At 43.0% G+C, this 27,377-nt stretch overlaps 2 protein-coding genes across 2 annotated transcripts; both read left to right on the top strand.

The window, feature by feature from the left end:
• Positions 1–7,727: 7,727 nt before the first annotated feature.
• Positions 7,728–9,440, top strand: LOC127783588 (CBL-interacting protein kinase 16). Its single transcript, XM_052310775.1, has one exon. It carries the CDS (start codon positions 7,897–7,899, stop codon positions 9,265–9,267), a length of 1,371 nt encoding a protein of 456 aa, XP_052166735.1. The 5' UTR covers positions 7,728–7,896; the 3' UTR covers positions 9,268–9,440.
• Positions 9,441–23,629: 14,189 nt separating this feature from the next.
• On the top strand, positions 23,630–25,698 carry LOC127784876 (WRKY transcription factor WRKY62). Its single transcript, XM_052312283.1, has 4 exons — positions 23,630–23,838; positions 23,972–24,304; positions 24,399–24,521; positions 25,049–25,698. The coding sequence occupies exons 1-4, from the start codon at positions 23,755–23,757 to the stop codon at positions 25,463–25,465; spliced, it is 957 nt and encodes a 318-aa protein (XP_052168243.1). The 5' UTR covers positions 23,630–23,754; the 3' UTR covers positions 25,466–25,698.
• Positions 25,699–27,377: the final 1,679 nt, after the last annotated feature.

Below are 27,377 nucleotides of genomic sequence, written 5' to 3'. Positions count from 1 at the left end.
CGCTCGTTCGACGTCTTCTCCAATGGTGGACTAGCGGCCAGCCTCGAGCTCCATCGCCTCAAACACGGTAGAACCAACACGACAAGTTCACAGGAGCCAGATATGGTGCCCGCGGGCTCATAGGCGCTGGATTTGGAGCATGCGACAACGAGCGCTTGGCGAAGCTCGGTCGGCCCCGGTGGAAAAGTCAGCTGCCGCTATCATCTTCCTTGCCAAGTTGCCATCTCCATCTCTCATGCAAGCAACTAAACAAAATCTCATCCCAGCCAAGCTAAACCAATGCAAACAACCAAACAGTTACATATGTATCTCCTCATCCATGTTTAACTTAGCCTGGATAAGAGAGATGAGTCAGGCTAGGGAAATGCAAGAAACCAAACACACCATAAATGGATAGATGGAGCTGGAGTTAAATGAACAAGCCCTGAAAATATTGATTTACCCTTATCCACGCCACCATAATGGTTGATACAAAGTGGGTTGTGATCAAAACATAAGGGAGATAAATGGTGTCATTTTTCAATGATGTGCTTTAATATATGTTGAGCTATTTGTTAGGATATATAGATCTGTTTATTTTGTCTCAAAAAATTCACGTTCTAACGGGTGAACTTGTGATATACACGACCTAGCACAAAGAAAGAGTTTCACCACCCATTGCAATCTACTGGTCGGTACAAAGGGACAAGATTCTGATGGCAACTTGTGCTGCATTTTATTCTACCTGAGGCGGTTAAGACTTTTTTTTTCTGGCACCTCTAAACTTAAGCCAAGTTGGCGCAAACCACAGGCCGGCCCATGTAGTAAGTGAAGCAAGGCGATTCCAGTAGTCCCCAACTCCACATTTATTATTATCTCAGTGAGATTATATTTGTGCAAAGCTCACTGTTATCTTTACTCCCCCAATTAATCAACTGTCTGGCATTATGACCTTGCCTGGCCTGATGCGGCAAATTCAATGGGCCGTGGACAGGTGTTGCCGAGGCTCGCTGTCTGATCCGGCGATGTGGGCCCGGACACCTCATGGCCGTCGACGGCGACGGCAGTGGCGTGTCCTCCTGTGTCCTGCGGCCATCCATCCATCCTGTTTGTCGCGGTGCAGGGAGGAAAGCAACTTCAGATGTTGATCTTCCACTTTTGACAGCTGAACATCTCACTTTGTCAATTCGCGCGCCATGGTTAAAATCAGCTGCCAAGCAAGCATGTTTCAAAATGTGAGGATAGCCATTCAATTACCTTGGTTATCAATAAACCGGTTAAGTTATAAAAAAAACTCAAGCTTACAAATTTTGCTTGAATTTCACCTGTTTCATCGATAACAGCTTGTTATCATGGTTACCGAGACGGGCAAACGGTTCTGCAAGCTTCCAAACTTTCTAAGGCAAACGTTTCTGCTGCTGTCCAGATTGCTTCTTGTCTCAGATTGTTCTGAATGAGAAGTTTTAAGCAACAATAGGACGCGTGTGTTGATCTGCTACAGTATTGACTTTGGAAGGGTCTAAGCAAAAGCACAGCAGCATCCTCTATCAGAGATTCAGATTCCGTGGTCCAAAGAGCAAAATCACAGGGAAATTCGCAATAATGCAATCTGTTCCTTTCCAGCAGCTAACAAGTCACACCACACAGTCCCAAATCCGTAGGTCAGAGGATCCCCAATTCCGCGAGAAAATTGCCGTTGTATTTTGGCGAATTCCCATTTCGACGATGGCAGAATGACAATTTTTTTCCTAATTCCGTGGTAGTACACAAGTTAAACGTCTAATATTCGTGCGTGAACCAGGCGTCGCCAAGTGGCCGCGGTGGAGGTGACCACAGCCAGTTCATCCGAACAAGAAATGGCCCGGCTCACCGGCGGTAACAACCGTTGCCGTCGGAGAAATCTTCGAGCAAATTTAATAGTATAGCCACTACTAGTTCCAAATCATCTATAATCAATTTAATAGCTAATTCATACAATAGTTACTTACAAACATATACTACACTACTAATATATGGTCACATATATCATACATATATTGCGTCTTGGAGTCCGTGCTGTAGCTGGCTACAAATATATAGCCCGTTGCTCTTCTCTCTCTTTAATTTTATCTTCTTAAAATATATTTGTAGCTGGCTTATAGTCTGCTATTGTATCTGCTCTCATGCACGACGACAAGAGAAGAGGAATGCGTGTGCAGCAATAATTCACGTCCTCTCCGACGGCGACGTCGCCGGCCGGCCGGATGTGGCGCCGCCGAGCGGGTAGGAGGGCTCAATTATTCAGAGCTAGCGAAAAAGGACATTTGTTTCCGGTGGTGTTTGTGCCTTTTTACAGGAACACGTCGTGTATGCGCTGCACCGGATGGTGAGAGTTGAAACGAAAGAGCGCAGACGTGACGCCCATGCGAGCCGCGGCAGAAGCGGCGGGATGGATACCCGTAGATTCTTTGGATTTTTGGGATAGCATGGGGGGAGAAAGGGACATGTCGGCATGCCCAGTGGTGACTTTGGACTTTTGGAGAGCATGGAGAGGCATGGTTTTGCGGCATAGTTTTGCAGCCAAGTTCCTTTTCTTAATGTAAAGAAATGTCTTTGCGGATGTCATGTCAAGCAACCGTATATTAGCATATGAAGTATAATATCTTTAGAATAAATTTGTGAAAAAGTTCTGACCCCATCGTTTATCTTATTCGTGAAATAAGCGAAACGGTGTATTTACAAACAAAGAATAATTTGTGAATAAAACTTTTATATGCGTGTTCTTAGCGATCGAAAAGCAAATGCTGAAAAATAAACTTTAACGAAAAAACCCAAAATCAACTCTAAATTTAAAGTTGAAAATTCAAATTTTAGCTGATAAGTGTAAGCATAATTAAGCAAAAAGATGAAAACATACATGTGTTTTTGATAAACAACACTACCAAATGTAAGTTACGGTATCCAGGTAAAAGAGGGGGAGGGGGGGGGGGGGATTTTCACCAATAGTACAAACTTTCCACCAGTAGTACAAAATACCACAGACTTTTTCACTTTCTCAAAAATACCACGGAACTAAATGGGAACGGGAGTAGAAGGATGGTAAATAGCATAAATTTCTTACACAAAACTGCCCCTCTGATAGGGGTGTAATGGGTTCGATTTTTCAGTCTACAAAATGTAACAGCTAGGCCAACAAAGATTGGGCTGAAATATAGTAGTTTTTTTTTGCTAAAAATATAACTATAAGATGGGTTATGAAAGAGGTCATTGGCCCTGACCCGTCACCACCCCTACTCTCCGGATTTCGCCAACCCATCATCTGCTCCTTTTGTGAGTCCTCACTTCTTTTTCTCCTCTTTCTCTTCTCTACCAAATCATAAACATATAGAAGCGGCGAGAGCGCTTGTGGTTATGCAAAATGGACTCTGCTAGGAAATGATAGACAAGCAAATGAAAAAACAATAGATCAATCACAGAAGACACGAGATTTTAACGTGGAAAACCCTCCCAAAGTAGGAGAGAGAAAACCACGGGCACCAGTTAGCAAAATATCTTCACTATATCGGGGTGAGGATACAACGCCGAATGGCGGCTTACAAGAGGTATATATATATGAGGTGAAACCCTAAAAGGGATGATGATCCATACCACAGGGGCGGAGGCCTCCGCTTTGCTCCGGCAGAAGCTTGCCTTTATTAAGTGCAATTGAATTTGGATCACAACTCAACAAACTTCACCTTGAGACAAATTCCTTCTTGTAGCATGAATCAATTCTTCACCCTGAACACAACAAAGACAAAAAAAAAAAACACTTTTGGTGCCAAATAGCCTCTTGGACTAAACCACTATACTAACTAAGCTTGAGTAAAGCTCAAACTTAGCAACAGGAACAAACTTTGTCATCATATCAGCATGATTATCATGAGTGCCTATCTTGTATATCTTTAGCTTACCTTGCGTGACTACATCGTGAATATAATAGTACTTGATATCAATATGCTTTGTCCTCTCATGAAACATCTAATCTTTAGTGTGATATATGGTACTTGGACCGTGGCCTCTTATAGTATGTGCTCTCAGAGCACCCGCAATGATAAAGTAAGGTGCTATCTATAAAACATATACATCTCAACAATAGACTAGATTAATAGTAAACCATCTCAATAGTATGTCTACATGGGTATCTATAGCTCTCTAATGCATTGCCTCGTTTTTCTCTATATACTAACTCCAGGTTAGTAGATAGCTTTGCTCTCTCTCTTCATTTAATCTCTTCCAAGTAGAAAAATATATTGACATGGATCTCTTATAAAGAGCTTATAGATAACCATTGCGGGTGCCCTCATGCGGTTATTTCTTCTACTTCGACATTGATCAACTAACTCTTCCCATTTGTCCAGTCATGTGGGTGTCGCACGACTGATGGCTCCTCGAGATGAAGCCCCTAATGAATACGTTATTGAATCTTCCCAAAGGTGATGGACGAACATCATGCAGATGACCAAGGACTAGTAGAACGAGCGTGTGCGACATCCCTCCTGCCGCACACGGCATCTTCCCTCGCGCAAGCGCGCAGGTGCGCGTCCTCCATTGAGTAGGGGTATTTTTATCATAGAAAATATGAACAACACTTTCCATCATGTTTCTGTTTAATTTTGTGGTATTTTTGAGAGGGTGAGAGAATCTTGATATTGTTTGATATTGGTGAAAAGTTTGTGTTATATATATGAAATTTTCTCATCACAAAACTATATATTTATCATGTAGTTTAATATAGTTTATCAAAGAACTATAGACGCAAGCTAACAAATCGTAAAGCTACAGATTCAGAATAATTACATAAAAACAAATTAAATTTAGTACCAACTTAAACTCTTGAGTGGACTGGTAAGTGCATACAATTTATTGTACCAGAGTCAATAGAAAATTGTATATTGCTCACTTCACTCATGGCACCTTCGTGTCATGCATGATGTATGATGTCAACAGAACGAATTATTTGAGTTGATATTTTTGTAGCATAACAATGTGACATAATTTGTCGCTTATGAACTGATATCACAATTGTGGTAATCAGTTTATGACTTTACATGTACGAATTTGCTTAGTTGTATTTACAAGGTAGTAATTGGGAAATATTCTAGAGAGGCCGGAAAGAGGACAGCAAGGACTAACTGTATTTATAGTCAGAGGATGGTGGCCAAATGGCCAATAAACAATTGTGGTTGGATACGATCAGATCCCAGTCGCATGATACTATGATAGAATTACAACTAGTAAAATACTTTCCCAAAGATGTGTGGTTTTGTGGGTGACTGGGTGAGTATGATGGCTTCTCAGGGTCGCATGGTTTGGGAGCTTCATGTCTTCATGGCTTCATGTAGATTGTAGAGTGATTACAAAATAAGGCTGCCAAAAAAACAAGCTACTTACCTCAGTTTACTCTGGCTAAAATCGAGCTTGGCTTGAGCTCTCCAGACAAACCGAGGTCAAGACTGGACTACTAAATCTCGAGAGCCTAGCGAGCTTGAGCTTGGATGGTTAAGGATCCGACTATTCCTTTCTATTCTCCCTCTGACCCTCCCCAACTCTTTTCTTCAAAAACAAAAAAGAATCATGCTCAAGCTTTCATACAAAGTATAGTATTGAAGAATAATCTCTGGTATTTTAAGCAAAGTTTGACCTTCAATCATACTTTCATAGAATACTTAATTTATTCTTGAAATAGTGTTATCAAACTTCATCAAGCCGGCACCAAATTAAGTTTATCTTGCCTGGTGAGGAGGATTTACCGTATCCCAATAATAAGCCTGGTAACTAAATAACCTAGTTACCGCACAATAAAAAGTTAAAAAAATTATTTAAATTTCTATTGAACTTGGTGAGGTTTACTCGGCCTACTGATGTGGTGTGAAAAATAACTTGGCCAGCCTTTTAGCGAGGTTTCTTCAAAATTATTTATCTATAATTTGTTATATTTTTATCAATCATTTGAGCATATTCTTGTCAATAAGCCGAGCTGAGGTAGGGCGAAAATAACGTTCATTCATAATTGAATAATTTTTATTTTGAAAGAAAAGCCAGATTTATCGGAACAGTTTTCAAACCAAGCCATCGAGCTAGCTAAACGAGCTTTTTTTTTTCCACCCATGCACATTGGTAGTAACTCCGCTAACCAGTAGTAAGAAAAACCATGGTCAAGTGAAGCCTCACCCAAGCTGAAATGCCAACTTAGGCTCATCTTGTATCAACCTTTGGTCCTGAAAAGCTCACTTGATCTTGGCTCATTGGTTGTCTTGTTGCAACTACATTAGTTTTCTAACAATACGAAATATCCTTTTTCTAGTTGTTATAAACTTCTATATGTTAGGCATTTTGAGTTGAGGTTACAATAGTAAATTTGGAAGCAAAATGGTGAATTTCAAAATCTCAGATAGGTCACTAATTTAAGTAATTGGTGAGAGTTCAAGTGGAAACTTCAAAACCAGGGGTCACAATTCCGAGAAAATCGGTTGAATTCCACGAAATTTTGAGGTTTCGACGAGGCTCAAAAGTAGAAGCCGTCCAAGATTTCGATGAGTTTCATCCAAATTCAAATTTGAATTGATAAAAAGAAAAAACAAATAAAATCTTATATTTTTTGAAAAAATTGATATATTCCATGTATTTACTGAAATTTACAATAATAAAGAAAAGAATAACAAACTAAAAAAGAAAACAATTTTGGTTTACCTCTTTTTCTAGTTACCGATTGAAATTGCGATGATTTTGCTCGGAATTTCGCCAAAGTAGATTGGTTTTCGTGAGCTTATTGGTGAACTTAGGGAATTTGTATTCAAAATTTGGTTTATGAAATTTGTTTGGAATCTACTGGCTTTCCATCGGATTTCACGAAAACCATCATTATGCCAAAGCCCGAAACGGAAGGCCATCTTAGAATCGTAAACCCTGTTCAAAACTCAACCCAATTTGGAACACATGATCTTCACATGATAAATAAATAAAAGGAACCATCTAAATTTCCATGTTCCAAACATGGACTAGTTAGAAGTTTAGAACTCTCATCCTCTATGGCCGTGTTTAGTTGCAAAATTTTTCTTCAAACTTTTAATTTTTCCATCACATCAAAACTTTCCTACACACATAAACTTCTAACTTTTCCGTCACATCGTTTCGATTTCAACCAAACTTCTAATTTTGATGTGAACACCCTATGTTATAAACTCGTGTTGGAAGCTTCAGTGTAGAGCCACCCTGATGGACGGTAGACATGACCCTTACCAGTCGTCGCAGCCAGGTCCAAGTCTGAGGAAGTACGGTGCACCTGAAGAGCTCAACCTGACTCGTGTTGATCTCCCATAGGGGCGGGCAGCTGCCTCCAGTCTCTGACTTGTTCCACCCTTCCACGTTCCAACTTCCAAGTTGATCGCCCTTGGCAGAAGAAGAAGAGAGACGACAACCCTCCAGGTAGTCATCAGTCTGTCACGCCAAACGGGCAAGCAAAACGGCCCAATCAACCGCCACATGCGCCTCGCCCTTCCAACCTCACCGGCAGCAGCAAAATTGGGCCCCTTCGCCCCACCACTCCCCGCCTCCCACCGCAACGCCCAAACCTTCGTTTTTTTGTCCCCTCTCGCGCGCGGCCCCCGTCTCCCACACCCGCACCGCACGTCGCAGCAACCAGCATCCACCTGCCCGCCTCCCGTTGGCCCGCGCCCCCGCGCCCACACACCCCAATCACGCTACAAATACGCAAAAAACCCCACTCCATCCCGTGTGCCGCCCGCCTCAAAACCAACCGCGTCCGTCCCCCGCGTCAAAACCATGTGCCCCCCCGCCCCATTCCTACGTGCTGCCGCGCGCCACATATTAATCAGCCGCACACCGTTGCCCGCCTACCACTACTACCACTGATCACACTTGCTACTACTACCACACATGGCGAGGAGAGCGCGGGAAGAGGAAGCGGATCAGGTGGAGAGGAAGCTGGTGCTGGGGCGGTACGAGCTCGGGAGGCTGCTGGGGCAGGGCACGTTCGCCAAGGTGTACTACGGCCGTGACCTCCGGTCCGGTGAGAGCGTGGCGATCAAGGTGATCGACAAGGCGCGGCTCCGTCGCACGGAAGGGATGGTGGAGCAGCTGCGGCGTGAGATCTCCATCATGCGGATGGTGCGCCACCCCAACGTGGTGGGGATCCGCGAGGTGCTCGCCAGCCGCGCCCGCGTGTTCGTCGTCATGGAGTACGCCCGCGGCGGGGAGCTGTTCGCCAAGGTGGCGCGCGGGCGGCTCACCGAGGAGCACGCGAGGAGGTACTTCCAGCAGCTCGTCGCCGCCGTCGGGTTCTGCCACGGCCGCGGCGTCGCGCACCGGGACCTCAAGCCCGAGAACCTGCTGCTCGACGAGGAGGGGCGGCTCAAGGTCACCGACTTCGGCCTCGCCGCGCTGCCCGAGCAGCTGCGACAGGACGGCCTCCTCCACACGCAGTGCGGCACCCCGGCGTACGTCGCGCCCGAGGTGCTCCGGAAGCGCGGCTATGACGGCGCCCGCGCCGACCTCTGGTCCTGCGGCGTCGTGCTCTACGTGCTCCTCTGCGGCTTCCTCCCGTTCCAGCACGAGAACTACGCCAAGATGTACCAGAAGATCTTCAAGGCGGAGTACCAGGTGCCGCCGTGGGTGTCCGGCGACGCGCGCCGCCTCATCGCCCGCCTGCTCGTCGTCGACCCGGCCAAGCGCATCTCCATCCCGGAGATCATGCGCACGCCATGGTTCAAGAAGGGCTTCGTGCCGCCCGTCCCCACCTCCCCTGTCTCCCCCAAGAAATGGGAAGAAGACGATGTCCTCCTCGACGGCGGCGACTCCGGCGCCATGTCGCCCCGGACGTGCAACGCGTTCCAGCTCATATCCTCCATGTCCTCCGGGTTCGACCTGTCGGGGATGTTCGAGAGCGAGCAGAAGGCCGCCACGGTGTTCACGTCGCGCGCGCCGGCGGCCACCGTCATCCAGAAGCTGGAGGCCGTGGGGCGATCGCTGGGTTACAGCGCCACGAGAGGGAAAGGGTGGAAGCTGAGGTTGGAGGCGACGGCGGACGGAGCAAACGGGCGGCTCGCGGTCACCGTCGAGGCGCTCGAGGTGGCCGCCGACGTCGCGGTGGTCGAGTTCGCGCACGACGCCGGCGACGAGCTCGAGTTCAACAAGTTCTGCGCCGTCGACGTGCGGCCGGGGCTCGCCGACATTGTCTGGGCGTGGCAGGGCGACGGGCCGGCGGCGCCCGACGTTGCCGCCGCCACCGTCGAGTGCTCGCCGGCGTGATCAGAGCCGTCCGTTCAGCGCGACGTGAAATCTGTAGGATGTATTAGCTTTAGCTTCTTTGCTCGCGGTTATGTACAGGCCAAATCGAGAGATGTGTAAATACAAAAGTTTTGTTACTTGATCAATCTAATTTGGGTTAATGATTAGTATAATGGATTATGGCATTTGAAGTTCCTGCACTTTGCCATATGAAAATTCAAAAATGGAAAACTCAAAAACATGAATCATGGCGTGTTGATTTCAGGAAAAAAAAAACATGCAATCCTTGCTCTCCTTTCCTTCTTTTGAATTCCGTGGAAGTAATCCTTCGGACTCCTGAAAGCTTGATTTAGGTTTGGTGGGCCTGTTGGAATCGAAATGATTTTTTTTATTTGATTAAGATGTTTCATACATGATGTAAGTCATAAATAAAAGGCATTTTCATTTCCAGGTTCCTAATCATTGTACCTTCTCTTTTGAGGGGAGCCTAATAGCTGTACTTTTGTGTTTATTTCAGCATGAGAAAAGAACAAACCCCTTTGTGCTCTCAGAAAAATATAGTGTTCAGAAAAGAAAGACTGCTTACAGAAGGAATATCAAATATATATCATAGTACGATTTGCTTTTTTATTTGATTAAGATGTATCATTCATGATGTGAAGTTATAATTAAAAGGCGTTTCCATTTCCCGTGTTTATGATCATTTTAGGTTTTCTTTTTCAAGGGAACCTCATAGCTGTACTTCTGCATTTCCATTTGCCATGTTTCTGATCATTTTGCATTTTCTTTTGAAGGGGACCTCACAACTGTACTTTTATACCCCATCCATTTCATATTATAAAATATTTTGATTTTTTAAGTTAAACTTCTTATAATTTGACCAAAATAGCAATATTTTCAATACCAAACAAACATATCATCGAAATATGTTCAATGTTAGATGTAATATGTTAAGTTGTGATCCAAATTCATTTGCACTTAATAAAGACCAGCTTCTGCCATAATGGAGCGGAGGCCCGTCGCCGGAAGGCTTGGGCCGGAGCGTAGGGTTCCATATATATATATATATATATATATATATATATATATATATATATATATATATATATATATATGTATGTATGTATGTATGTATGTATGTATGTATGTATGTATGTATGTATGTATGTATGTATGTATGTATGTAAGTCGCCGTGCGGCGTTGTAAACTCACCTCAGATATAGTGAATATATTTTGCTGGCTGGCGCCCGTGGTTTTTCTCTCCTGTTTTGGGAGGGTTTTCCACGTTAAATCTCGTGTCTTCTGTGATTGATCTATTGTTTTTTATCGTTTGTTCGCCTATCGTTTTCTGACATAATAAAGCTATATTATAAGAGTTGCTATGTTTCTCTTGATCAATTTATAGAAGTTTAACTTAGAAAAAATTAAAATGGCTAATGATATAAAATTAAGGAGGAAGTATTATCGTGAGAATGTTCAGAAAAGAAAGGCTGCTTACAAAACCAGCATCAAATAGATATAATATAATTTGAGTGAATGTTTTGAATATAACAGGCAAACAAAACTACATTTCATAGAAAAATAATTCAATCCAAACAAGTTCATAATTGCTCTTAAAAAAAGCGCAGAAAAGCCGGAGGGGGACAGCCCTTTAGTAGTAGCTTAGGTCACTCATAATGCAATTGATTCCCTCTTAATAATTTCTAACGAAAAAATGCTTGCTTAAGCAAGGGCATCTGTCCAACTTTTTTTATTTTTAAAGAAAAGCAATTTGCAGATAACCTGCTCATTAGCACTTTGTGATTGACAATCTCATCCTCACTTTACATAACCTCTCTTGAACTTGACAGTACTAATTGAAAAATGTAACCAAGAAAAACACAAGTCAGAGTACACATACGTGTTACATCGGAATTCAGGATTAATTACGCTTTAACCTCTACAAATCAACGACTTTGTTTGATGTGCATATCCTGTTTCAGAATTAGTTCGTCGAGTCACCGTGTGACCACTAGAGCCGTCAAGAAACACCACCACGCGCACGATGGAGACGTCGAGAGCAGAGACATTTCATGGCTTCAACCATTGGAAAACCGACCCGAATCCATCATATATTGCGTGCACTGGTTAATGGTCCTAAATTTTCAGAAAATTTCACCAAGCTAGAGTTCTGCCAACTTCTGAATAAATAGACAGGCAGTTGTATGCCAGTCTAAAATTTAGACCCAACAAACCACGGAGTGAACAATTACCCAACTTACCGAAAAAACTTAAAACAGATAAGCTTCTCTTCTCACCCAATGTACATGTTATGCACACTTGCGCTGTTTCAGTTCCTGAAATTTCGATTCTGCCGTGTCATTTTCCTTGCTTGTTGTGAGTAGGATAGTGATCGCACTGCACTAAGTTTCCAGCTAAGCATCGGACTCTAGGGTGTTATTAGTCGCTGAAAGTCTCCATTTCTCCAGTTTGGATAAGTGCTAAGCTTAATCCATCTTCAGGCTGCAGGGTTCTGATTGGCCAAAGCCAGAGAGCATGCCACATGCCGTGCAATCTTGGCGTTCTTTAGCTGAAGACATGCATGTGCGACGCTTGGATTCTTCCTATTAAATTGTATTGCGCACGTAAGAGTCCAGTAATTGCGTACTGCAGCTACCGGTAATACTGACGAGAGAGAACTAAATGTAAGAAGCTGTGCACAACACTGATCGAAGCGGCAGCAGGTTGGCAAATCTTGTAGGAGAGAAACTGTGTGTGTGTCTCAAGTTCATGTCTCCCTTTCAGATGGAGAGAGCTGCCTAAACCAGCTCCTAATGCAGTGCTTGATCAGTTAACAGTTACTCTCATGCCTGGATGGCCGTTACTGCGATTACAGAATCTTGTAGTTGTAGCTACTACTCCTTCGGTGTACTTTTTCTCCTGAAAATGAAGATAGAGATGAAAATTAAGTTTTTTACGCAAAATAAGGTGGTATTAATGTATAATTGCTTAAGTTTTAATTATTATAAACTTGAAAAATAGATTAATATGATATTTTAAAGCAACTTTTATATAGAAAGTTTTTTCACGAAACACACAGTTTATCAGTTTTAAAAGCATACCTTGAAAATCTTAATTTTTATCTAGCTTTTGTTGGAGAAAACTCATGACATGTCTCTGATGTCTCCATCGTCCATCAAACACTGTATTGCCGGACCATTCGCCAATTAGGGCATGTAAAACGGTGTTTATTAGTGGTCTCTCTCTATTGCCATGCAAGTAAATTTGATGACATGGAAGAAAGAGAAAGGAGTATGGTTGTTATGCATGACAACAGCTCAGAGTCGACTCTTAGCATTTATTAGAGCAAATTTTATTGAATGGTGGTGAAAGAAAGGAAAAAAAAGTAAGAAAAAGTATTTTGATACATTAATGATTTATTGTCCCTAACTGTTATAGGATGCTAGTCTCTAAATAATGTAGAGCTCATATCTAACTCTATCTTTGTACATGCCCTTAAGATGAACAGAAACACCACCGATTCTATCAACCTCGGGAAGGTCACACAAAAGACACGCGATTCCCTGGCGATATAGCGGCGATTGGCATAGCAAAAATCAGCTCAGATAAGATGTTTCTGGCCTTTCTGGGGCCTACGCGTTTTGGCAGGTTGCTGCTGATGCATGGCAAGAGAGCTCGCTTTTGGGGATTTGATCGAGGTTGTTTTTAGGGAAAGAGAGAAAGAATCAGAGAACGTGTCTCTGTCAGGGTTAGCTGATCGGATTATCCTGATACACTCTGCCCATAATGCCGGAGATTCAGGATATGTGCGAGCTGGTGCGCTTGTGCAGTCTAATGCGGCTGCTAATCTAACTTGTGGTACTATATTAGGCCAAGTACACCCAGGGCAGGTAGATGATTATTAAAGGATACCAACCAATATATATCTCCGGACGAGCTTAATTAGCACCGAATAATCACGCGTATTTCGTGTTACCTAAGTTGTATGCACGACAAGTTCATCAGTAGTATAATTTCTCATGTCTAGTCTCTTCTTCCAGTCTCATACTTTCATACGGGAAACAGAGGTGCGTTGCATTTTTTTTATGTTAATCATATAAGCTAGGATTCGAAATCGAGAATTTCAACTCTGATGACATAATAAATCACATAATAGATAATAGTATTAGATAATTAATCCGCATTGTGGCACGAGCGGAGAAATAAAATTTACTTCCACACGAGATGTTTCTTCAATTCAGACACGTTAATTTTACACGATTATATTTATATGCTCTCTATTGTCCTATTGACAGTATCTTTACTTATCAATACTATTGTCAGTAGAGTAATCTCAATAATTAATTTTATAAGTTTTACTATGAGTAGAAAGAATTATTTTTTGCTACCACTAGTTAGTTTGATAGTATAAATATATGCAATGATTAAAAAAATGGTCAGATTGATTATTGGAGAACCATTTTTTACAAATACTTCTTCCGTTTCAGAATATAAATCGTTTTGATTTTAGCCGAAATCAAACTACTTCAAGTTTATAGAAAACAGTAGTAACATTTTCAACCCAAGACAAATATATTATGAAAGTATATTCAACTATAAATTTAAATAAACTAATTTGGTATTGTAAATATTACTATATTTATCTATAAACTTTGTTAAATTTAAAGTAGTGTGATTTTGATCAAAGTCAAAATGACTTTGATCATCTCCAATAGTGTTGCAATCCCATTCTCCAAAGCCAAAATTTGGCAAATTTGAACTAAAAATGGACTCCAATAGACTTGCTATTTGGATGGCCAAGTCATCTAGTTGGCCAAACTGGCTCCCTCACTCACAAACTTTGCTAGCCAAAGCCTGCTTGCCATCCGTGGGGCCCACACCTTCTCCTCCTCTCTCTCTTTAATTCCCTGCACACTCTTTGATCCGTCGGAGCCCACCCGTTGTGTCGCCGCCTCTTCTGCCAGCGGACGGAGAGGCCTCCCACCCGCCGAGTCACCGCCTCCACCACCTACGCCCTCGTCCGTTGCCGCCTCATCCCAGTCGAAGTCCAGGAAGGAAGGAGGGGGAGGCATCATCGTCTTGGGAAGCCTCCGCCCGAGCTCCATGCGGCATCGAAATGGGTTGTGCTGATAGCAGAGGAAAGAGGGGATCGGCACCTCCTACCACCGCATCTCGTGGGCGAGCAACCTCACGCTCCTTGGCTTCACCTCGCTCGTCCCGGACGCGGCTGGCTTCGCACTCACCACCTCGTTCCGCGATGGCGTCAACACCAGCCGCACGGTCTTCTTGGAGCACCATCCTCACATGCCGCTACCCATCACCTCCCCTCTTCCAGGACCGACACCGCCGCTCCCATGGCCAAATCGTGTTGTCCATATTGAACCCTTGTCAGCGCCGCCTGCCGCTCGCCTCATTCGCCGTTGTTGGCCACCCCCAACACCGGTGAGGGAGGGAGGGCACGACGGCGGGGCAGCAGCAAGCCTGTTTTGCAGCCGCATAGATATGTCGTCGCTGTCTGCTATCCGTCGTCGCCGCAACAGAGAGAGAGAGGGGGCCAAGAAGGAGCTCGGGGTTGCCCCAACAGGAGGAGAAGAAGAAGGGAAGAAAGAAGAGGAAGAATAGGGGTAGTAGAGGCTGGCATATGGGTCCCAATGTCATAGACTCAAAATAGAGAGAATAAATGGAGAATTTGTTGGAATACTGACCAACGAGTTTGACTTGCTAAATCAATTGGAGAGTTAGCTATATGAATATTTAGAGAGTCTGATTTGAGTAGTCTGTTGGAAATGCTCTTATAATCTGAAACGGGTGGTGAAACGGATGAAGTAGTATATTATGGAGCTTGTTGACGGAATGACAAGTGCATATGGGCCTACTTGGGCTAAAAAACTACCCGAATTATAGTCAAATGCCAAACGGGGCATGGCCTCCGGCGAGAATAAGAAATGCCAAAGCCCGCGAAAATATCATGAACACCACGCAGGAGACGGTCCGGAGCGGTTCAACGGCGATGGGCGCTGGCGCGAGGCGACGAGAGGTTTAGCGTTTGGCGAGTGATTATTTTAGCAGAGATGGCTAGGACCTCGTTTTCATCAGGAATTTTCTAGCGGAAGCCAGATGGATTCCATTTCGCTTGCTACGTGTATCATGCTGGAGCCTCCTACCCACGTGAAAGTCTCCTCTCCGCCAGCAGAAAGCCAGATACCCAGCTCCTGCCTGCTTCTCTGCAATTTACAACGACGCGATGGTTAGCTCACGATGCACGGGCGTGTAGCGTAATAACCAGGTAAATCAGTGAGCAAACGGAACCAATTCAGAATTGCAATTTAAGAACTGCACACACGAATTCAATTTTTTTTTCTTTTTTCTTTGACACCACTGCACACGATTTTCTGGCCACGTGTAGACGGTGCTTCGTGCTTAATTTAACGTTTTACTACTGTGACTGCAGGCAGTAGACGTAGAGCGGTACAGCTTGCAGCCTTACAGCCTACGGGCCCTGGAGGGCTCCAGCATAACGCATGGAGTGCAAGCAAACTGAAGCTTAGCTTAATCAACCCAGCCAACGCGCGATCGCGGCGGAAGCGACGATGATTTTGTTTCGCGAAGCGTTTGCACCTTGCATGCTTGCCCACTCTGCCGCCGGGGTTGGGGTGGACGGGTGGTGTCTCGTCAGTCGTACGTACGCACGTCTCCATGTGGACGCATGTACCATCTTGGGGTTGAGTGTTCGGCAACCCCGCTCGCGTCGCTTCACTTGCAGCGTCGTGTACTCGTGTGCATGTTGGTGGGCCAACACAGGAGATCGATGCACGCGTTGATGGGCCAACCAAGAGATCGGGTCCGTTTCAAGGAAGGAATAAGTTCATCTTAAGCCCCGTAATTTGTCGACGAATCCGATTTTTCATCCTTCAATCGAGAAACAGATATAACGGATCGCTCACTATGAGAATTGGTGATGTCTCAGTCTTAACGTACGTCTCCATGTGGGTTGAGTGTTCCGCAACCTGCTCGTTTTTTTTTGAACGACTCGCATGATACGGTGCGAAGTTCTATTGATAGAGCAGGAAAAAAATTACAAGATTACAACACTGGATGATCGTAACCAGGAAAAAAGCAAAAAATATACTACCACCCACACACCGACAGCGCCAACACATAAGCCTAGGAGAAGGCTAGCACCGGACCGGCCGCCGCTAAGCGTGACTGACCGCCGCTAGACCAACAATCCACCACCACTCAACCTCTGCCGCCATGCGGGGCCCCTATTGACGAAAAAATCGAACACACCGGTCTGAGAGATCTGCTTAGCTCCTGTGCAGGTCCAAATATTGACGAGATGCGAGCGTGCCAGTCAGTTTGATCCTGCAACTGACAAGATATATAAATAGTAGATCAAAACAGCCGATCAGCTGACTAGCCGATGGAGTAGTTCTAGCCGATAGTCGATAATAGCCGATGCCGATACCAGCCGATAGCGATAGGGTTTAAGCAATCGGCTATATGTCCAATATAGATAATGATATAAAGGCAATCGACTGATAATGATGTAATAAAATAACAATATAATCCAGTAGAAACCAATCGGCAAATAATGATATGATAAATAAACATCGATCCGAAGGTTAAAGCACACATCGGCTGGAGGTCCGATGTCATGAAATCCGCAAGATTAGATTAAACAGTGAAACCTTTGTTGCCATCGGCTAAATCCAACTTATATATGCAATCCTTATGAGCCGATGCAACGTTCAGATAACTCACCGGCTGAAACCCCGATGAAACCCTTATTGACGATCAATAAGCAGGCTAGAGATTATGGTTCTAAGCACGACTTAGTAGATCAAACTTAACTGATGCAGCACTAAGTATGAAAAGAAACATAATATCTATACAATCAAGCCGTTGACTGAGTTTTCAGGGTGGTAAATGTCTAAGCTAATCAAATCTAGCAACACGATTTAGCCGATACCGGCAGAAACCCTAAAACGAGAAGCAGCCGATAGAGCTAAATTGATATGCTAGATTAGATTAGCTTAGACATCTACCACCCTGAAAACTCAGTCAACGGCTTGATTGTCTAGATATTATGTTTCTTTTGATCTACTAAGTCGTGCTTAGAACCATAATCTCTAGCCTGCTTATTGATTGCCAATAAGGGTTTCATCGGGGTTTCAGCCGGTGAGTTATCTGGACGTTGCATCGGCTCATAAGGATTGCATATATAAGTTGGATTTAGCCGATGACAACAAAGGTTTCACTGTTTAATCTAATCTTGCGGATTTTATGACATCGGACCTCCAGCCGATGTGTGCTTTAACCTTCGGATCGATGTTTATTTATCATATCATTATTTGCCGATTGGTTTATACTGGATTATATTGTTATTTTATTACATCATTATCAGTCGATTGCCTTTATATCATTATCTATATTGGACATATAGTCGATTGCTTAAACCCTATCGCTATCGGCTGGTATCGGCATCGGCTATTATCGACTATCGGCTGGAACTACTCCATCGGCTTGTCAGCCGATCGGCTGTTTTGATCTACTATTTGTATATCTTGTCAGTTGCAGGATCAAACTGACTGGCACGCTCGCATCTCGTCAATATTTGGACCTGCACAGAAGCTAAGCAGATCTCTCAGGCCGGTGTGTTCGATTTTTTCGTCAATACAAATTGGCACGCCTGGTGGGACCACGAATTTTATATCCACATGTCTGATGAAGAAGTCAATGCCAAGATCATGGTTACGGTGGAGAATTTAATGGAGGAACAACAATATTGGCTCGGGGGGCAAGCGCATCAGTTTCAGCATGGTGGAGCACATCAGTATCGGCTCATGAAAGCCAATTGCAAGAAGCAAAGGAAGATCGGTTTTGGAGTTATCAAGACAAAAAATTTTGAAGCATGAATTCTCATACTCCAAAACTGGGGGGCATGTGTTAACAGTGAAATTTGGTAAGCCCGGAGTAGTCATCGGCTTAGAGTCAGCATCGGCTTCGAAGTCCTGAGATTAGCCGATGAGAGTTGTCAAGTCGTTAGTTGTCGGATTCTTTGCTATATTCGGTTAAGGAAATTGATCTACTAAAGAAAGCTTATCCAGAAGAGACCGAGTTCAAAGAGAATGCGGCATGGCAAGTTATCTATTAATTAGGAATAGTTTGTTAGTTTCCTTTTATCTTTAGGAAAGTGTGTTTAGTATCCTATAAGGACTTTATCTTTTCCTTTTATCTTTAGGAAAGTTTCTTTCTTGTCCGACAAGGACTTGTATCAACCCGTGGGTATAAATATGTACACCCGGGGTCTATGTAATCTATCCTCATGATCAATACAATTCGGCGCATCGCCACCTTTTACCTTTTCTACTTTATTTTATCGTCTGGCGGGACTTGGCACCTGACGCGGGGCTGCATCGGTGTTCGATCTCCGGCGAAGAGTAAGTCCAATATTCCGTCGGCCTAGGCAATTGTATCATCTACATCGGCGTCGTTCAAGGCTGCATCAGTACATTCGACCTCTTGGATTGCTCTGGTTTGGATGATATATTTGCCTACCCATTTATCATGTCTCTGTTAATCTAGTCTTAGCATATCAATTTAGCTCTATCGGCTGTCTCTCGCTTTAGGGTTTCTGCCGGTATCGGCTAAATCGCGTTGCTAGATTAGATTAGCCTAGGCATCTACCACCCTGAAAATCAGTCAACGGCTTGATTGTCTAGATATTATGTTTCTTTTCATACTTAGTGCTGCATCAGTTAAGTTTGATCTACTAAGTCGTGCTTAGAACCATAATCTCTAGCCTGCTTATTGATTGCCAATAAGGGTTTCATCGGGGTTTCAGCCAGTGAGTTATCTGGACGTTGCATCGTCTCATAAGGATTGCATATACATATAAGTTGGATTTAGCCGATGACGACAAAGGTTTCACTGTTTAATCTAATCTTGTGGATTTCATGACATCGGACCTCCAGCCGATGTATGCTTTAACCTTCGGATCAGTGCTTATTATATTTTGTTTCTAGTCGATTGGTTTCTACTGGATTATATTGTTATTTTATTACATCATCATCAGCCGGTTGCCTTCATATCATTATTTACATTGGACATATAGCCAATTGCTTAAACCCTATCGCTATCGACTGGTATCGGCATCGGCTATTATCGACTATCGGCTGTAACTACTCCATCGGCTTGTCAGCCGATCGGCTGTTTGATCTATTATTTGCAAATCTTGTCAGTTGCAGGATTAAACTGACTGGCACACCCGCATCTCATTAATCTTTGGACCTGCACAAAAGCTAAACAGATCTCCCAGGCCGGTGTGTTTGATTTTTTCATCAACAGTTTCTCAGGGCAATCCAAGGAGGTGTGCATTCACTTTATGGATCGACAATGTCAATCCTACATATGATGGCCAAAAGATAACTGAGTCTGAAACATAGGTAGAGTACCAGCGAGAGAAGGACCATCAAAATGCAATACATGTTGAACGACGCGGAAGGGGTCGGTAGATAAGCTCAGGCTCGATTTGTCAGGACCGACAAATTTGTATCTTTTATCCATGCTATCTTGTCATTATAATGTTTAATTACTATGTTGTGCTGTTGTATGCGTCACGAATTATAATTTAATGTGACTGTATCGTTCCGATTTCTAAAGTTTCTTTGACGCCACGATACGTTGTATCATTATAATTTATATGTACCTGCTTATATTTTTATAACTTCCACCTTCAATTGTGTACATGATTCAACATACACGAGAATTATGCGTAACTTACAATTTATAGGTAACAAACCCCCTCATAGCCCTCCAATTTATATGAAAAATTAAATTATTAAAATTTTGTCAAAATGCACGTACTTTGTTCGTTTCAAAACGATACTTTACCTAATTTTAACTACTAAAAATCAGGTTTATGTAAAATACCTATTTCGTAAAATTTTAAGTGCAAAATAGTTAGATTTATGTAGTTTGAAACTATTCCTCCTTCGACTTCGAAACAATGATTTATGTAGTTTTTACAGTAACAATTAAATATTTCGGTGTAAAAACACCCCTTGTTGGGCTCCAAACCGCCGAAACAACGTACCATTCAATTCTAATAATGTTTTTTCTTGTTTCACAATTTTAAAAGTGATGATTTACTAAATTTTCTAAATGCACCGAACTAAACACCTGGGGGCTGCTCTTAAAGCTGGCGGCACCCAGCACAGTACCAAACCGCCCTCTGTAAGGGTGGCAAGGGGGCCGCCTGCAAAAAAACAGCCGCACAGTACTAAACTGCCCTTCGTAAGGGCGGCAAGGGGGCCGCCTGCAAAAAAAAACCAGGGTCCTCGCCGCCCTTTTGCAGGCGGCCCCACGCACAGTAGTAAACCGCCCTCCGTAAGGGCGGCGAGGGGGCCGCCTACAAAATGGCAGGCCGCCTATAGACGGCCGTTAGGCGTGCGCTAACGGTGGTCAACCACGTCATGAAAATCGCCCTCCCAGAGAGCGGCAGGCAACTAGTTTTGTAAAATTTTGAAACACAAAATTACTTTTGTAAATATTTTAATAAAAAAAATTAAAAATAAAAAAAAATTCATGGTTGGTGAGCCAACGCATGAGAGGCACGCGTTGATGGGCCAACCAATAGATCGGGCCCTGTTTCACGGAACGAACCATGAGAATACGGGCCATTTTCCGGCTACGGGCCTACGCGAGGGTGAGGCCGTCGCGAAACGACAGGCGGGCCGGACACGTACCTCGGATTCTCCGACGACGACGGCCTCTCCTGCGTAGTCGTCGACGGCCTCTCCTGCGTAGTCGTCGACTTCGTCGTCAATGGAACTTGCGAAAAAGGCGGTAGTAACCAGCAGCTGTGGCTGCGTCCACGCGCACGTTGTCGCCGACAATGCCTCTACTTTTAGTGAATTAGTGCCACGCGCGGCGTTCACGTGCAGCTGTTGATTTGAGTTGACGCCAACGGAGATGGTCGTTGAGTACAGTCAATCCGTGTTTCAGGTTACTGTCAAAGAGAGGGAAACAGAGGTGTACTGCTTGTCTGAAACGGTGAAATTAAACCTCGTGCTGCATGCACGTGTATTGTACTACTAGCTAAACTAGGGAGAAATACCAAAAACGCGAGGAAACTACATTGGGAGAATTGATTAACACAAGAGCACAAATTAATTAGTAACAGAGTGGTCTTTCTCTGCATCGATTAGTTGGCAACACGTTTTGTTTTTGTTCGTTCCACGCATGCGTATCCATATCGATCTTTCATCAAGACGTGGTCGTGGCTATCCATTCGTGCGGATCAACACAGTTTTCCCCGTTCCTTTTCTTCAGGCCTATCCCGCGCGTAGGAATGTACGAGACTCTTCTAACCCAAGAAAAAGACTAACGCGAAATAAGTCAACTGACCTAACATACTTTATTGCCTAACATAGGGCCTGTTTGATCCTCCCTAACTAAAATTAGTCCCTAACTAAAAACTTTAATCTGATCCAGGGACTAAAAGCACATGGACCAAGGGGGAGAGAAGAGAGAGGCTGCCACTTTAGTCCTTATAAGTACCTTCAAGAGGTACTAATGGATTTTAATCCCAATATACACTTTTATCCCTAGTCACCTCTGTTTAGATTCTTAGGGACTAATGGATTAGTCCCATAAACCAAACATGACCATATTACTAAAGGCCAATGGAAATACTGAAAAACACAACATGTTTATGTTTTCAATAGATAAATATGCTAAGAAAATAGATGAAAGCCTCACCCGATCTCTGACTAGAGATAATACTATCCCTGTGGACGTCATTATTCTTCTTGAAGGCATCGGAGTAGTAACTCTTTGTTTTTCAGGTGATAATCTAGTCTGGTTTCAAATGGGTGTTTGACAGTCTTTTTGATTTATCCTCCTTAGAGGATTCACGTAGAAGGTCTTACTTCAAAATCGGGGTTTGTATTTGCTATGTCTGTTGCCCATTATAGGAAGTTGGAGATGCTTGTTTGTTTTCTGTTCAGCTTGGCAACAAAGAGTTGTGGCGGGTTTTAGTAGTTGTGTCGCTACTTGTTGTTTTCCCTTTATGTGAGTTTTCATTGTTTTTCATTGTTTTTTTCAATTAATATTTGTGCAGATGTAAGGTTCTTAGTCCCGATTTCTCTTATAAATTAGGTTAAAATATTTTTTTCTTCTTAATATAAAGCATGAAATCTCTTCTGCCCTCTTTCTTCAGGTTATCTTAAAAAAAATGACAAGCAACAGACAAGGAGAAAAAGTCTAAATAGACTTGACCTTTTTGTTTTCAGGAATGGAATGATTGTAGTCATAGAATGTGTATGCTCCAGAACTTCTAAACATAGTTTTTATTATAAAATATTTCTATATATAAATTCCTAAAAAACTATTTTAGATCTAATTTTGAACTTTATAATCGTTAAATAATTATTATAAATCATTCACTTATTTATTCATTCAGTTCGATTTTTCCTTTGTTATAACACGGCAGATATAAACACAGCACTAAACACATAACACCACACTCATATATCCGCAAATTTCTCTAAAAGACTAAAACACACTAGAAAGGACGAAACCAACAACACATTCTTAATCTCATTAAAATTCTATGAAAGCCCCCTTGCTTGTGACCAATATTCAGGTACAGAATCAATGATGTACATCCACATCACCTTAACCTTCTTAGATTTACCGCTCTAACATCCCACATACCGGATTAAAGTCATCATTTAAAAGTGTATTGCGGGGATTGAACTAAATCCTGATTTGGTATTGACACAAACATATACGAAAAAGAACATATTGGACATCACGTTGTAAGCTCGATGTCAATGAATTAAGTTTTCTGTCTGTCATCTTTACAGCACACAGAACAGTAAAGATACTTCCTCTCTTTTAAAAAAAAGGCAAATCCTGACTACGTATCTAAACATAATACATGCCTAAATATATAGCAAGGATTTGTCTTTTTTGACACGGAGTTAGTAAGTCTCGAGAGAAGGAAGAAACGTCCAAAGGTTTTCCGATTAGCTCTACAAGGTGGTGAGCCAGATGACCTAAATTTAAAGCTTTATCTCTTCTAATTATTTGATATTAGGTATTTCTCTAATATTCGTGTCTTTTTTAAGTCTTATAATAGAAGGTAAAACATTAATTCCGTAGAAGAAAAAGTAGAATTTTGATATCCTACGAGGCCATGAGTCACATGAGTAAGACGCTCGGTCACGTAAGCACGGGGGCGTCAGCCGCGTCACTGCTGATGCCAACTTGCTGTCGTAGTGAGCACAATCGGTCAAGTCAATGGAGGAGAATGCCAAGATCTCCTTTGTGGGCTTAATTTATATGTGGATCACCATTATCCTCGCACAAAGTTCACGTTTTGGTCCCCCTCCTGTTCGGCGACGGGCGACGTACGGCGCCACTATAAGCAACGTGCCCTATTGCTGTCACGCCGTACTTCCTCCCGCCCACCGGGCAGCTAGCTTTTAGCTGCCGCCATGGACGACGACGGCGACGGCTCATCGTCACCGACCGACGACAGCGCCGCCGCTGGGCTTTTGCCGCTCTTCAGCCGATCGCCGGTCTGTCCGTCCATCGATATGATCGATCGATCTTTGCGTGTCGTCGTCAATGGCTGATTTGGATTGTTGGTTGTTAATTCGAACATGTGTGATGTGATTGCGCGTGGGTGTGGTGGCTGGGGAGTGTGTACAGGCCGATGATCTTGAGGAGAAGCTGAGGCGGGCGATGGAGGAGAACGCGCGGCTGACGCGAGCGCTCGACGCCATTCTGGCCGGTCACCACGCCCACCAGCGCGCGCTCTTGGCGCCGTCGCTGTCGCCGCCGCCGCCTTCCGCCACAGCAAGGGCGCCGAGCGTGTCCACCAGCTTCGCGGCGAGGGAGGACGCCGCACCGGCGGTCGCCGCCGCCGCCGCGTCGACGGCATGTCCGTCGAGACAGCAGCCGCCGACCGCGGAGCCACGGCCCAAGGTCAGGACGGTCCGCGTGCGCGCCGACGCCGCCGACGCCACCGACTCCAACAGCATGGTAAAACTCGATCGAACACTTTGAATGCATTGCCATGGCGCTCGATTTCGAGCATGATCTGGACTGAATCTTTTCCCCTTCCTGGCATCGCCAGGCGGAGACCGTGAAGGATGGGTACCAATGGAGGAAGTACGGGCAGAAGGTGACGCGTGACAACCCCTACCCTAGAGCTTACTTCCGCTGCGCATTCGCGCCGTCTTGCCCCGTCAAGAAGAAGGTACAGAAGCAAGAGAAATGAACATAACAGAAAATGATTGCATTTTTTCGAGTAATCTTACTATGCGCACGAGGTTTCAAATTTTACAATAAAAAATTTAATTGCCTTTCTGGTTATATAATTTTTCAAATTTCAATTTACAATGAACCGAAATTACCGACAGCTCCCTCTCTTAGGAGTGACGAATTTTCAGAGTTGTTAAAAAAAGTTACAAGCTTACCCGTAAAAGCATATGTTAAACAACCCATGGTAAACGGATCCTCGTGTATGGGGTATCAGCCTTAAAATCTCGGGTTATTTGTGGCTTGGACTTAGATTTCTTCTTAGCTTAAAAAAGGCTGTGGGGATACATTTTTCCCCATCCATCGAGTTTTTATTATAAGTTTTATTTCCGAAAACATGTACGCCCTCCATCTCCAAAATAAAAACAGTATAGAAGGGGATGTGACCCTTATGTTGGTTTTTTTAGAACGGAGGGAGTTCAGTTTATTGCTGAATTTTGACCTCGGGCTTTATGTTATATGTAGCTCCAAAGATGTGCGGAGGATAGGTCAATGCTAGTGGCGACCTACGAGGGAGAACACAACCATGCCCTGTCCACGCAGACAACCGAATTCGTCGCCAGCGGCTGCACTACGAGCCAGCACGCCGGGGGGTCGTCGTCGTCGCCGCTGCCGTGCTCCATCTCCATCAACTCGTCGGGCCGCACGATCACACTCGACCTGACGAACCAAGCAGGGTCCGGATCGATCGCGAGCTGCGGCGTCGAGGCGGCCGCCGTCTCCGGCGAGCTCGTCACGGTGCTCTCGCCGGAGTTGAGGAGGCACCTCGTGGAGGAGGTGGTGCAAGTGCTCAAGAACGACGCCGAGTTCGTGGAGGCCGTGACCAACGCCGTGGCCGCTAGAGTTGTGGATCAAATCCCACACATTCCTGTTCATTTGTAGTTGTTTTTTTTTTTCTCTTTGAGAACGTTGATTTGTAGTTTGTAGGCAGTATATATATCCCAAAATGCTTGCAAGTATATGTACACATGTATTCGCAAATGTGAGTATATACCTATGCCGCTTTTGCTATACGTCAGTTGCCTAATAGTTTTATTGCTTTTCTATTTAGCGATCCCCGAACACACTTTTTATTTGTTAGCGAGCTAAACTTATATAATGTATAAATTATTAAATATTGCAATACGTAAATCTATAATCTTAGTATAAATTTGTCGCAACTTTTAATATGAATTATTGTGTAGGGAAAAATTTTAGCATCAAGATCGAAATGGAACCAATATATACCACCAAAACTTTATTAATGTCCTTAACAAATTAAAAACATTCCATAGGCTTTTAACACCGTAACCTCACAAAACTTATAAAACACACTACTCTGTTCCCTTTATCCATAAATATAAGAATTTATAATGTTTATTTTAATAGAGATGGAAAACTAGATAGTTGTGATTGGTTCAAATAAGTGAGTAGGTGAAGAAGTTTCAATTTCTAGGATAAATTTTTAAGCATTAGAAGTTATTATATTTTAACATTTTAGAAAGTACTATGTAAAATATGGCCATGTGTATCCTATTTTGTAGAAAGATAAGAATTTACTACCCACAATAAAAACCAAATTTCCACATACTTTAATTTTATTTCTACAGGCAGATCATAAAGGAAATCCCGTTTGAGATAATAGCGAGTGCGCCCAAGGGCAGCCCATATATATCAAGTCAAGGTTATTAATGTGAATACCCAAAATTTTTGATAAAAAAACATATATACAATATGTGATGTGTATGTGCATGAAAATGACAAAAAGTAGGTTGTATTCAACCCAAGAGGCATTATTCAACACATAATATATACGCTATATATTATATAATTAATACTATGTGATACTTCCTCCGTGCCACATAGCATTGCCCACATTTGTATAGATGCTAATGAATGTCATTCATTAGCATCTATACAAATGTGGGCAATGCTAGAAAGTCTTACATTGTGAAACGGAGGGAGTAATACATGTCAAATATTAGCCTTTTGGTAGTATTTTCTTTTACCCCTTCACATTTAATAAAAAACATCAAACTCCTAGACTTGCCCGTGAGTACGCTCTGTGGTCTAAAACTGCATATGAAAATCATTTTTTAGATACGGTTCTATGGGAGAACCACCTTTGAAAATTAAACATTCCTATCTTTAAATATATAGATATATATATTTTCATATAAAGTTAGATGAAGAAAAACTTTATATGAAAACTGTATCTCTCGACAAAGTTTGTAGTTTTAGGTTTTTACATAGTTCAGGGGTCTAAGATACTCGTTATAAGCTCTAAAAATGAAAATGTCATTTATAGAGACTATTGTCGTAAGATGACGTTTGGTAAGCTTAAGGATTTCCCAGATGGGGGTAGAAACCCGAACAGATAAAGAATACAAGACCTACTTTGGAAAGATCTTTAATACCTATTAGGATTCAGCCAAGACTATGCTAAGGATTACAAATATGTCCCTCCCAAATACTGAAGTGATCCAAGGGTTTAAATATATGGTCCCAAGTGAGGTTCACGCCTAGAATCAACTCACCTACTATCCATCATTAATCGAGCCATACACCAACCAAGGAGTTATTGATGACTGATCCACTGACCACCCTCCTGCATTCCATCTCATTAGAATCTCCTACGAGACTTAGCCTATTAGATCAAATGATTTCCATACATATCCTTATAACCATATTATTTTTATTTATCAATCCTAACATGATGTAAGATTTACTATTTTGAGGACTCAAACCTGTATAAAAATCTCTCTGTATCTAACTTGCATATCCGAAAGAGAAGACAAAACACAAGAGCTAGGTA

Source organism: Oryza glaberrima, chromosome 9 (assembly GCF_000147395.1).
Source record: "Oryza glaberrima chromosome 9, OglaRS2, whole genome shotgun sequence".
NCBI lineage: Eukaryota > Viridiplantae > Streptophyta > Magnoliopsida > Poales > Poaceae > Oryza > Oryza glaberrima.
This window is presented reverse-complemented; position numbering and strand designations above follow the sequence as displayed.